The 14235-nt window shown below is 36.1% G+C and overlaps 1 protein-coding gene across 2 annotated transcripts in view; it reads right to left on the bottom strand.

Moving 5' to 3' along the window:
• The window catches only part of MARCHF1 (membrane associated ring-CH-type finger 1), a 238428-nt gene that overhangs the window by 134460 nt on the left and 89733 nt on the right, over positions 1–14235 (bottom strand). For both annotated transcript variants that reach the window (XM_061373239.1, XM_061373248.1), the window contains exons 3-4: positions 3788–3827; positions 3618–3701 (exon numbers count right to left, since the gene is read on the bottom strand). In XM_061373239.1, coding sequence (XP_061229223.1) covers positions 3618–3701; positions 3788–3803 — 100 coding nt within the window. In that variant the 5' untranslated portion in view covers positions 3804–3827. The remainder of the gene's footprint in view (positions 1–3617; positions 3702–3787; positions 3828–14235) is intronic.

The following is a 14235-nucleotide window of genomic DNA, read 5'->3' as shown; positions in this document are numbered from 1 at the left end:
ATAACTATGCATGTACACAGACAACCTAAAGAGGCTACTTTATGAACTTCACTGTATATGCTCACAAATAAATAATGAAATTATCAGCCAGAGCAGGCATTTAATCAACCGCGTTCTTCAATAATCATGCATTTCTTTAGCCTTTTTTATCATAGTGAGAAAACCAACCAGAAGTCCAACATAACTGTTGAAATACTATATACATATATAGTGGGGTACATATGTTAATATGGCACTGGTCTTAAGGCACTGAAGTCTGTTTTCAAAATCTTTAGAGATCTGGAGTCCTGATGGCATAATTTGATTTTTAGGTAACTGACTGTTTACTTTGAACAATAGTTCCACTAACAATCTGTTTTAAAAACAGACACCCAAGTGTTTTTATCCATCAGAGAAACACAATTACACATTTCACTGTAAACTTGAGATTTTTCTCAACTACTAAAGAAAGTTGAATTAACTACTCAATAGTTCACACCATGCTACAAATGCATCGCATACTATGCACTTTGGTCTTTGTTTCTGCAACAGCCCTTTCCAAGAGCATCAGTAAAAGAATAAGAAACAAAGAGAGCTCGTTCACTTAAATGTTATGAGAAAAACAAGTAGCATTAATGACAGTTAAGCCTTCCTAAAATCAGTGAAATAAGCTAGCAGAAGATTATACCTGCATATCGAATGCAGTGCAGAGCTGCTGCAACTGGTTATACCTAAGCATTTTCATTGTTTCATTGTGGAAAAAGCCTACTACATCTTTAGATTACATACAAAGAAGCTCTATAGTTAAATTTGATGCAAAATTCATTGTCAGCTACAACTTCCACTGAATCTTGAGGCAAATCACCCCAAAATTACAGGAATAGACTGCATTGTTTTTGCTCCTGCAAATGATACTGCATAAGAAAATTGCCTTAAAAAGCTCCCTCTAGCCATTATTATCATGCCTCTACTCCGAATATAGGTCAGATATCCATTTGGGGCTCATAATTCATACCACACTTAACATTCTTAAAAACAGACCAGTATTTGGCAATCACCTGTAAATGTGCATAGGTACACACTAAAACTTTCAGATAAAGCATGTCTGAGCATCGAAAACCACAGGAAAGCATTACAGAATGAGCTGCATCATGAATCATATGCAACTGGGTTCTTAAGTCAGCTAGATTTGCGTAATTCACTGTGAACTTGGAAATCGTTCATTGCAGCAAGCTCTGCAATTTGATAGAAGGCGAACTCTTCATAAATTTTCATGATGCTGTAAGGACATCATATAAAATTCTCTAGAAATAACAGAATTTGGCATACAGTCCTAATAATTGTTATCCTAGCAATTGAAAGACCTTTCAGACATTTCATTTTTTTCATGTCTCACTGGACCTAAACCAGCTTGATGCTTTCACTGCTCTAGGAAGCCCATTTAACTATTTCACTTAGCTTTCACCTCAGAAAGCCTGCTACTCAAAGAGAAGAAGCAAGTAATCAGAAATAACACAGACAGAAAACACAGAGTACAAGCAAGGACGTTTCTCTTTATGAGGACCATACTGTGTAGGACTTGCAGGAATAGAAGACCATCAACATCAGCCTGAGTAGCCTGTGTCTTAGCAGTAAGATGGCCTCTGTCTGGCTGGTTCACTACTCCCAAATTTCATCCACAAAACAACCTTGGACATCATCATAATTTACATAAACTATAGATACTATGTGAGAAACTTTAGTCTTTATCACTTGATCTACAATGTATAAATCATAGCCATAAGCCTTAACGGATGAGCAGATATTTGACCAAGATGATTAGGCTCTGCCCAGCAAAGAGAACTTTGGCAAATACATTTCAACAAGCAGCATATACTTTAAGTTTGGTTAGGTGTTTTGTGGAGTTGGTTTGGTTTCTGGCTTTGTGGGCTTTTTGTGTGCGATTTTTCGCTGTTGTTGCTGCTGTTTGTTTGGGTTTTGATATTAATTTCAGAAGAGACTTTTCTGGAAATTAATTATCCCAGCCAATTTGCTCATTCTGCTGTAACTTCTACAGCTTTCAAGAGAAGACTGTTTTCTGGGATCTTGCTGAAATTATGCAACCCAGCCCTCACAGGGAAAAACACCTACAAAAGCACAAGACAATTGCGATTCAGAAGCTCCACACTTCTCCCATCCCCCTAAATGAACTATCACACTCATCTTACCCCTGTATGAATGTTCCATGTATTCTTCAGTTAACTCTCACATTCAAATTAAAACAAGAAAGCACTTTAAGCTGGGTAACATTATACACTTCTGCTTTCCACATCTTGAGTCTTGATAGAAAGAACAATTTCCACCTGAACCTTCATCTTAAACCAATCAATGGAAGAATAAAAACAAACCAGAGCAAAAAGTTCCCATTTCAGAACATAAATCTCTAGATGTTATGAACTCTGAAAACAGTGCTACCAATAAGCAACTGCAGACTACTTCAGAAAAACATTGCTTATACATAGGTGTTCAAACAAAAAAAAAACAAACCACAGAATAATCACATTCAGTGAACATGTTGAAGCCAAATATTGAGCAAAAAAGGGTATCTTGAAGAAGAAAAAAACAGCCTGCAAGCTTACTAATACTTTTCCCCAATCACACAGACATAAGTATCAATCATCTGTTGAACTTAGCATCCTGAAGACCATGCCAAAAAGCCCCAAGAAACATAAAACACTACTTCTTTCTTCAGGGGTGAGTCTGTCACACAGTCTCTTAGATAATACTTATGACATTGTTTGTTTTCCCAATAGTTCCTTATTTCCCATTCAGCAAGAAGAAAAACAAGAGACAAGAAACATGTCTGTAAAAAGCAGATGTCTATGTTATGTACATTTACTGCTACATCTATAAACAGACTACTTATGTTTTCAGATGCAAAGGGATGCCTCTTTTTTTTTTTTTTTGGTCTTGCACAATGCATGTTTAATCTACACACAGCAAAAGAGATTCCTACAGGTAAGACGACCATTAAAATTGCACTGATTTCCTGTATTTTTTGTTCTACCTATTAATATAATATGAAACTACAGTTTCTTCCTAACTGAAAAACAACAGGACACAATTTCTACTGATGGAACACTTTTGTATGTTTATGAATCAAAGAAAGTCAGTCAAGTGATAAAAAAAAATGCTGATGCCTTTTAAATGTTAATACAGAGTAAGCTCTCATGCATACAGGAATGACACACACATTAGAAAGGCTTTAGCATGGTATTTTTGTTGGTTTGAAACAGAGATAGGAATCTCATTAAAACTACTTTTTTATCCAGCCGATTCTAAATCAGCTGCTACTTGTGACAGCTTATAAGGAACAATGACTGGCAGTACTAGCAGACTACATGCAATTAAATAAAAATGTTAAAAACTCCCGATGGAGTTTGCAATTTCCTCTTTTTCTCTTTTTTTTTTTCAAATACACTAATTTTCTATGTAATGCTAAGATGTTATCATAGGAGCTTGCTTCAGTGTGCTAAAGCATGCTGCACCCGTGTGTACTGTGTAATGCTACAGCACGTCGCATCCTGCTGGGCAGCCAAACCCACTGGCTACCAAAAGCAGACTCACTGTACCGTAGCAAATCGAAACCTTCCTCTTACCTCGACTTCCTTGTTCTTCTCTTTGTTTCTGCCCATTGAACTTCTCCCATTGCTGGCAGTCTCCCGCACTGGAACTACAGAAATCTGTTGGAGGGGCATTTTTTACAGTGCTTCAGAATGCCAGTACCTGTTTGGATGCCTTATATCTTCATTCCCCCTGAGTAGCCCACCTGTATAATTGTTCATATCCTTGCTTTGCCAAGCTCAGCTCTAAATAAAAAGGGGGAAATATTGTTTAAGAAACCATGCAGCACATGCCATGGTCTTCCATTTAAAAAAAAAAAAAAAAAAAAGTAAAGCAAAACAAACTGCAAACAAACAAGAAACAGCAAAGAAAGAAGTAAGGCACAATAATCCAGAGTTTCACGTGCTTAGAGTGATGAGTTCCTGCACGTCATAACTCCTCTGCTGCATCCCTGGAGCACCCCGTTGCCTCACTATCACTCAGGAGCATTGTGGGAGACAATTCAATTTCTGTGTTACCTAATAACTGTCATGGAAACCAAGGAAACCCGGGTCTAGCAGGCCCTCATTAGCAATTGACTCCCTCTAATGGCACAGGCTCCCACATTTGCAACAGCTGCCACTTCTGCTTTTCTTTCCCATCCAATTCCACAGGAATCCATGAAGCACCCAGAGACACTGCCTTGTGCAGACTAGGTAAAGCAGCATAAGGCTGAAAAGCTTAGTGTCCTATTTTGGAGCCAAAATCTCCTCCTTCAAAAGCACAGCTAGCTTGCTGTGTCCTTCATGCATCTACAATAATCTGCTTAGGTCAAAGGATCTGCCTTGAACTGAAGAGCAGTGGTGAGCGAATGAGGTGTAAAAAGGAAGACAAGACTGGGAGGGATTGTAAATGTGCCTTTCTGAGGTTGATAGTAAAAAGTTAACTCTTTGCTGTGCTCGTCCTTTCCCAAGACATCATCAGAAGCAAACTCAGGTGGAGAAGCCAAAGAAAGACACACAGCATGCCTTTACAGTAGTTTCACTATAAAAATACAATTTTATGAGCTTGTCCCACCCAACAGCTTCTGTTCTCTCAGTTACAAGAAGCAAAATGTGAAGGAAAACTGTTTCACCATTCCTCCCTCCCCCTAAAATGCAAAACAACGTAAGAATGTCCCAGGTGCTATATTACAAAAATAGATGTGAAGAAAGGAAACTCTTAACACTTCTTTAAAAAGTTTAGTATTTTTCATAAATATTGAGAAAGCAAGAAAAAATTATAGTAAAGAAATAATTAGATCAAAAGTTAAATTCAACAACGCTTTAATATGTTGTCAATTAAAAAAAAAAAGAAGTTACTCTGGCCTTGAAATAAATCATGTTTATTGCTAGCTGTATGCTGTTGCACTTGGAATTCTAATAGGAAATGTCGTTTTAGCCTCTGATATTCCAAAATCAGTTTGAATGCAAGTTTAAACAGCTGCCAATGTACACAGGGAGATTTTTCTGAATTTTGAATATGCATCAGGCAAAAAAGACAAGCTCCTGCTTACCAGGACAGCTGTAATTCAAAAATTTATTCTAGGAGTATTCAAAGACAAGAAATGTCAGGTACCAGACTGGCAAAGTTTAGCTGTTAGTCTTAAACTATATTATAATGTAAAAGAAAATCCCTAGAAGTTTAATAAAGTTTTAAAGCTACAGACAAATTCTTTTCCTGCCTCTGAGGAACAAAGGGATTAAGAATCTCGAAACCTGGCTCTGCTTAGTCATGATAATCACTTACCTCTTTGATAAAAGCACTGATAGAAAACTAGTGGTATTGAGGTATTAAAATGGACCTTTCCTGTAGTGTGTATTTCCCTGTCTAGTTAAACTTCAAGTCAACCTGCCTTTCGATACTGTGCCAATAATTCTGCATTTTAAATAATGTGAATTTGAGACTCAAGTCAGACATTTCTAGGTTAACCAGTAATCTCTTTAATCGCATCTATGTCTGTTTCAGTTACCCAGAATAAAGACCTTAAAGAGTGTGATGTGCTTAGTTGTTTTTTAAATCATGAAGTGTTGTGGGCCTTTTTTCCTCCACAGTGAACATATGCCATTAAAAAAGCTTACTACAAAAAAATTAGGCATCTTCTTGGAAGTTCTGACCACCAGCATCAAGGAGATGCTGAACTTGGAAACAGTGAGAAACTGTTCCAAAAAACCTGCACAATAGGAAATTATTTTTTGCTCACCCAACTGCTTCTGTTACTGGCAACATATAATTAAAAGACCAAGTTTGTTTGTTTTTAACACAGAGAGTGTAACGCAGGTGCACAGTATATTGGAGATTACACTATGAATTGTGCTCTCAATCATTGTTTGTTAAAGAATGAAGACAAATGCACAATTTGTCATCAAAAATAAAATCTTACAAACATGTCCATCTGTGCGGATATTGAAGGTCTACTTTTAGAGATTTTCCATGTTTGCTAAAGATTACTTGCTTTGTGAATCTCAGCTGCTAGAATGTTTAAGGTACAAAAATGTAAGATACTAATTTTAAAATGCAAATGAATATTCATTCAAAACATTTTATAATACATTTCTTCTCAAATTTCTACAGGTATCTGTTGCTGATTATGCTGTATTTGTCCCTTTCTTTTATATCTCTATTTTATAAACCTACAGTATGTCCATTTCCCTCCTATTCTCATCTCCTGTGACCCCTTCCTCCTTCCTTTACTTCAGAAACAGCTGGACAGAATTTTACCTTTGGCTAAATATTCATATTCCAATAACTATAATTTCTCTGATTTTTTTATATTCTATTCAGTAATCAGCTTTATTGAAAATAGCTTAAGAAAAGAAGTAATCTGTATCAAACCAAATTTTTAACTTTATGTGCAGTCTGCATGTTGTTTGGCTTTGATACTTCTCTCACTGCTTCAGAGAGAGAACAGTTCATTGCCAGTATGATAAGGATCCCATTAAACTACAACAGTGTGGAATTTGAAAGGATCTGTTGAAATTAACATTACAGAGGTGGCAAATTCACTTTAAACTTGGTGGTTTTGAGCCATGAAGTCTCCTGGCTTCTTCCTGTCACTGACTACACATAAGTGACAGGTATGCTCACTCTCTTTAAATGCTTCTCTTTAATGCTATGAAGTAGCTTAAATGAATTCTGATGCCAGAATTCATTCTAACTCAAAATTGTAATTCAGCTACAGGATTAAACCATTTTAAAACCATAGACTTCACATTCTTAAATAATTTTATTTAGTATCCAAATATTTCCTAAGTTTAAGAGTAAGCAATATTGTAAGTGGGTGCCACTCCAAAGTTATTGCTACCCATGTATTGTGCAATTTAGACTTAGAAGTAATTCAATTTTATTTGCTTACTTTGTTACCTTGCACCACTTCATTTATTTTGCTAACAAAAAGAAACTGCTGTGAATTTAAATGCTGCTGTTTCATTCTGTAAAAAAAAAAAAAAATTATTGATGTTTTTCAATTAAAACGTAAGCCCACAAGGAACTGATACCTGACTGATACCTGGGGTCAACAGCCTTCTTCGCTTGAGTAAACAGACACTAAAGAACAGAATGTCAATGTAAATGAGCCACCAGAGGGAGCTTATCCGGCCTTCTGAGTGTAATAGAACTATATTGACATTGGCAAAGAGTTAAACATTTTTATAGGGATCATTGACTTGGTTCAAAACAAAGCACATTCCCTGGCTGAAAGTCTGCATGTCTGAGAAGCTTAATGAAATCAGAAAAGATTGTTTCTTTAACAAACATGGAATACATTTCTGATTAAATAAAGATAATTAAGTTTAGAATGTGTGATACTGCATTCTCCTACACATAAACAAGCACTTTCTTCTTCATCCCTATTCATTTTCCCCAGATAGAGAGAATTCTGAAGTGTTGTTAAACTACAAGAGAAAAAACATGAGATTAAGTTTATAATTTCACCTAAAAGCACTTAACACAATACTACCACAGATTTAAGTAATATATTTCTTTGTGTTATCCATTACCAGCTTTCTAAACACTGCAAGATTAATTTAATCATACTTACATCTTACCTCTACGTCGATGCTTTGCTTTGGAAGGTAAGATTAAATGGGATATGCTATTACATTTATCCATCCTTTCAAGCTTCAACAAATAGCTGAATTCTCTTCAATACCTCATAAAAGTAATGTTGTATAGAAATATCCTGCGCAGTGTAAGGATACTGTGAAAAGCACTTTGCTCTATAATCACACCAATGCTTAAGCACTGGAAGAAAATCTAACCTGAAAAGACCCAATACTAGCTACAGTTCCTTTAAGTTTCACTAACCACTTCTGAGTGCCAAGCTTCTCAGCACAAGTATTTTACCTTTGGTGAGCACAAGTTTCCATCGTTTGCCCATGTCAATCAAGAACAATCAGGAAAAACATTATAGTCGCTCTCCAGTACACTTTCTGAAGACATCTTTCCCAAGAATATTTTCGGACACATAAAGTTTCTCTTGTCTTTCTCACTGAATACTGCACTTTTTTTAAAGAGTCAGAAGAGGTTATTAAAAGCCTAAATTAGCAAAGGATCAGATTTGTCAATCTCCTGCTTAAAAACAGGTAATAAAAACCATTTAGGACTGAAGCAAGATTTACTACCCCCATCATATGGCATAATGCTAATAAGTTTCTTCACATCACATATTGACAAAAAGCTTATTTTACGTTGTTGAGTATGTTACCATATTAGCAACTAACACACACATTTCTTCAGCCTGACAGTTCTAAGAATCTCTAGAGAGCTGGGGTGTAAAATAACAGTTATAAAAGCCTTTAAAGCTTCTGTCAGCATATAATCAGTAGCTAAAAAAGGACAGATGACACAACTCTGACAACTGTTTTCTTCATGTGTATTCACTACAGAGTCAAATATATCCCTGTTTAGAACTTAGCATAAGAATACAACACAAAACATATATATCCTATATATATTATAAATATATATTACAAATATATATTATAAATATATATTATATATAAATATATATATACACAGAACCCTGAATTTCATGGTTCTTCAAATTTACTGTTAGAGTGCCTTCCAGCACTAGCAACAGTTCATTTACCATTTATACTCTGCTAAAGAAAACCCACCTTTATGAAGCTCAGCTTTATGAAAATAAGATTTCCAATAGCTCATGTGATTCTTATCATCATCGTATCAGGGTTAAACGGCTACTTGGAAACTGGGCATTTATGATACTTGCCTCTCTAGACACTAATCAGCTTAATTTATTGTAGGACTGCAAAGCATGTTAATCATTTGTTCACACTAGTTCAGATTGCAAGTCTATTTCTTATTCTCTGAGCAACATGGACAACCCATCTCTAAAAGCTGGATTACACTGTAACACATCCAAGATGAAAATCACTCCAATCTATCAACTTCTGAATTTTAAAATCTACTACTGAAGATGGGATAAAAATCACAGCCTTGGCGTGAGCATCACAGGCTTCTTGCTTAGCAAAGGTCTACCCTTAAAACCACGCTGCCACTGGGACAATACACAGATTGAAAATGATGCAAAATGAAATTGGCATGTGTATTTGAATTCTAACTTTCCTCTCCCCCTTAACAAGCTTTTTTTCAGTGGGAAGCTATGAAAAGCTGCACATTCACAGCATAAGCTTACAGATATTTTCTAGTAATGTCTACTAATAAATATTGCAAACAGGGAATGTATCTTCATTGTCATTAAGATACTCAGTATGGCAAAAACACAAGGGTGGCATCCATCTCAAAGCACACACTATATGCAGATATCAGACCATATTACATGAACTGCAGCTAGCAAGTGTAGAAAACATGCTTTTTCAATGCACAAGAAACAGGCATATACGTTGGTGATGTCTTCAAACAATTGTACATACAAGTGAAAACCACTGAATACATCAGTGAAACCTATTTGAAACTGTGTTGGGAAATTCAACAGATATTTGTAAACAACAACACAGGGTTATCTTTAAACAGAATTCAGTGAAGTATTGATTTTACCTTAAAAAAAAAAAAAAAAGACATTAGTTATCAAACATGTTTCATAAAAACAACAAACAATTCAGGTCAAACGAAAACTAAAAAAAATAATAATAATTTTGAAAGAGAAACTAAACATTTGCTAAAGTTAACAAAATCTCCATTTCAGCCAAACATTAGGTGGGGGAAGTATTTTTGAATTGTTAAATTCCTTCAAGAAATGATGCATACACAACATGTCCATGTTTTGCAGAAGGATAAGTATAAAAGCACGCTGAACAAAGGCCACAACTTTAAATATTCACAAAAAAAAAAAATGAAGCACATCTTGTTCTGATTAACACTTTTTCTAGGATCATCCACTAATAAGCACTTTGCAAATTTTAGTATTTTAAGGATCATTTACCTTAAAATAACATTCTATCTCATAGACTGTAGAACTTTCTCCTAGTTTGCTCCTGCTCACTTCCTCCAATATTCCATAGCCCCCTAACAACATATTTTATCACCTAAACTTATCCCACTGGCTTTTTCCAGCATAAGCAGTAAACTTAAATGAAAACCCATAGCTCTCTTATCCCACTGAAATTCTCATTTCAGATAGCAAATGCAGTTAAAAAAAAATGACTCCTCACTACATGATTTCTGCTCACTGATATAAGGAAACCTGAACTGACACAACAGAGAATAAGACTTACAATAACAATACAATAACACACATTTACCAGAAAGACTAAAAAGCTGGTGTCTACATGACTCAAAGCGATGAATGAAGCAGCTTTGTTCTCTCCCATTACCCAGCTAAGAATGAAATACTTTTCACAGCCGTAAGATGTTGCTGTCCTGCTAGCCTAAAAAAGCTATGAGATTGTGTCAAACAAGCCAGAGCTATTAGTGGCACTGGGTCAAGAAGTTTCATTACATTTGTGACGCACAGATAAAATTCTCCCTTTTGGCTGCATGCTGTTATGTCCACCCCTGGATCCAATTAATAGCAGGTACAAATCTGTTTTTAGATCAGAAGCCCTGGCGCTGCAGTTTTTCAAACTATTTGCTTTAGAAAAGTGTTGAAGTTCCCCACAGTCCCCCGGGGTTGAGTCCCCAGTGGTATATGAGTTAGCAAAAGCTGAAAGGGGCCCTCTGAATTACACAGCTCAGTTTACTCAGAGTGGATGACGATAAGTAGGATGCATGCATGAGTGCCTGCCTTCATATGCTATCTGTTCAGTTATGGTTGTGATTTCTTCATTTAACTAGTATTCACTCTTCTTTTGCACTTCATTACAACTTTCATTGTAAGCTGGTGTTTAAGAAATATTCTTTCAACCAGGACACAAGGGATAAAAGAAAGAGCAAATAAGCTATGTTTAAAGAAAATTCTGTAACTGTAAAACCTTATTTTTAACCATGTGGGGTTTATGTATTTAAACAGTAGGCACTCCTACAGGAAAAGGAAATATGTTTATACGCATGTCATATCTAGAAAATTAGAAATCTGGTCTTATTAAAATCTGAACCTTTAGGGAATATCACCATGAACAGCCATGCTTTGTTAAAATTGTCAAAAGGAGAACAAATTCACTGATTTCAAAGAAGCTTTATTACCCTTCCCACCTCCCATTTCTTGCAGTAGTAAGAGTGCTCAACCTATGTCTGCAAATACTATCTTTTCTTCCATTTAGAGGCCACAATTAATCGTGAAAACAATTGCATGTTTAAGCATTCAATGCTTAGCATGGGTATTAGGGTATTTTTACTGCAACAAACAAGATAAACTATTGCTATGACTCATTCTAGCATAAACAAAGTAAGCATATTGTAGATACAGCTTAATAGTACCAAAACAAAGCTTTGCATAACCAACAAAAGGAAGGGATACTCGGGCAGATGAATGTGCAAAAATAATGAAAAAAAATTAAAATTAAAAAATCCAAACCCAAACAAACAAACAAAACCCTATACAAGACAGAAAAAAAAAACCTCCCAAAAACTATTAATGTACTCGCTCTCTCCATTTTTTTGAGGAAACTGTCGCAGTTTCACAGAGACAGTTGCTACAAAGTCATAAATATTCACCATGACACTCCCACCCCATTAGGTTCACTAAAAGAGTAAGGAATCTTCAAAACTTTCACTTGCAGAAACAAGAGATGAAAAGGACAGATTGTTTAATTGGAGGAGATGAATGATGAAGAACAATGATGAATAAAGTAATAAAAGATACATAGAAAAACTAGATAAAGAACTTTGTGAGGACAGAAAGCAAGTGCCTGTTAAATTGTAAAGAAGAAAATTCATGAATTGTAAAATACTGCAATTATCATTAGGTGAATTTATATAAAGAAGTATTTGCATAATTTACCTAATCCTGGAGTCCAGTTCATCTGGTCAGAAGACACTAAGCACCACCTGCAAGCAGAGTGTACTGCTTCTAAACCTGAACTATATGAAACTGTGTATATGCATCTGTCTGTCTCTCTATGTAAGTGTAAATGCAGCCTACATGATCTTCTCCAAGTTGCAATGAAAGCAAATTCTCCCTTCATAAGACCCACATTCCTCTCCTCCACATGCTAGGTGCCTTGGCAGGGTACCCTCTCATACAGGCAGAAAATGCACAGAGGTAATTCAGCCACGACCGCAACCAGAGGACAAGATGACCAAGGAACATTGCAGGGTGTACCTACTAGAAATTCTTGCTACAAACTACAGTTTAGAACTATTTATTTCAGCTAGTAAAACACGAATACCACCTACCAACAGTATTTTTCCAATTTTACCACTAATTAACAAGATAACAGAACCTGGAAAGGCCCAGTATTGCACCACCAACAGCTATCCAATGCTAGTAATGAGAGGTGGCAATAATGCACAGAACCTTGTTTTCTCAAGATCTGTGCAGCTCTGTACACTGCCGGGCTAGTCAAGAAAAAAACTCCATGAACTGTTAATATTTCTTAACTCCTAGTTAACAGAAAACTGTAGATAGCAGAACAGACTACTTTTGTTTGCTTGCTTACTTTTAGATTATTGACTTCTTACTGTGGTTATTCACAGAAAGGGAAATGCACATAGGAAATGTGTCAGTATTTCCACTGCCCTCCTGCCAGTTTCATGGTCATTCCTGATGTTGTTTATTTTCTGCTTAAATAAACCTTCTGCTTATACTCGTGGTCACTTTGAAACTATTCACAAAGAGCTGTATAAAAATGATACATTAAAGCCTGAGTACAGAAGTCATACAAAATCTAAAAATACAAGCAACTTATCAGAGATTACTGCATAGATGAAATGCAATGTTTTTACAATGCATGCATGATTTAAAAATAAACAAACAAAAAACACAAACAAAGAAAAACCAGCCATATAAGACTTGACATTAATGGAGAACTAGTTACTTCTGGAGCAAAATCACCTCTTCACATTATTACTCCTTTTTATATAGTAAATTCTCATGATTCATACAGTGTAAGTTTATTTGAAATAGACTACAACAATAAACTGCAATCAAAATCATTACAGAAGTATGAATTTGCCTCTCGCATTCAAGTTTAGAGCCATGAAATTAAGACTTTTTTCCAGGAAACTACTGAGGTGACAGCAGGAATGGAGAATCCTTAGATCATTCTTGTATGAATCAGCCACAAAAACAGTGCTGTCTTTGGTTCATTACATTACATTACTAAATACTTGTATTTATCCCCTGTAGATATGGGGAAGGCACAGAGGGGAAGACAGTTGGAGTCCCCCAGACTGTATCAGTAGACTATGGCAAGCATGAACTTGCAGAATGCCATCTTCCAAGATGGTCACCCTTAAACCTGCCTTCAGAGGAGGGAGACACAACACACACCAACTTCTAGGCAACATGAAGAAAGAAACTGCAAGGTGCTTCTCCGCCCACATGAGGTTTCTCAGGGGTGTTGTGCTTTCAGTGGGTCAAAACAAGCTCTTCACACAGCTTCACAGAGGCACACGTCCTTGGGTGGGCTTTCTGTTGACCTCTTACACCTCTATAACAATACAATGCCTTTACACCGTGCAGATTATAAATACAGAAGCCAAACCTTTCATCTGTTAAGAAGCTGAAACAAGGGGTTTGCACAAAGCCTAGTATGAGATGTATACAGTATAACAATACTGTATCTCATCCAAAATTGCTGTACCTGTTAAGTGGTGTAAACTAGGCTAAAGAGAACTCTCTCAGCACATTTTCCAAGACCATTATGACTCTTGTTTTAAAGTATGTTAATCTTGTTTGCAAGACAAACAATTATGGGAAACACACTCAGCAAAGATTATTTTCACTGGCTCTAAATTTCAGGTATCCTTTCCTATTAATGGACTAATTGTGGAGTAATATCCAACAAGGGTAATAAGCATATGGAGTATAAATGAGAGGCTACATAACAGTACTCATTCTTTACCTTCCAAGCTACTTCTGTAGCATAGTCAAGACAGTCACCTAAAGAGGGAGAGGCACAAGCTCAGTCTGAGAGAGGCTGTGAATCCCAACCTTGTTGCATAATTTGGAGCCACATACTATAACCACACCATGCTAAACAAGGGAATCAAAGCATTTATAATTCCTACCCACACATTCTGTAAACCAATACATAATTAACCAGAAAGTTAAAG

Source organism: Neopsephotus bourkii, unplaced genomic scaffold, assembly GCF_033783945.1.
Source record: "Neopsephotus bourkii isolate Nb327-2 ecotype Australia unplaced genomic scaffold, CSIRO-AGI_Nbou_v1 NB_168, whole genome shotgun sequence".
Classification (NCBI taxonomy): domain Eukaryota; kingdom Metazoa; phylum Chordata; class Aves; order Psittaciformes; family Psittacidae; genus Neopsephotus; species Neopsephotus bourkii.
This window is presented reverse-complemented; position numbering and strand designations above follow the sequence as displayed.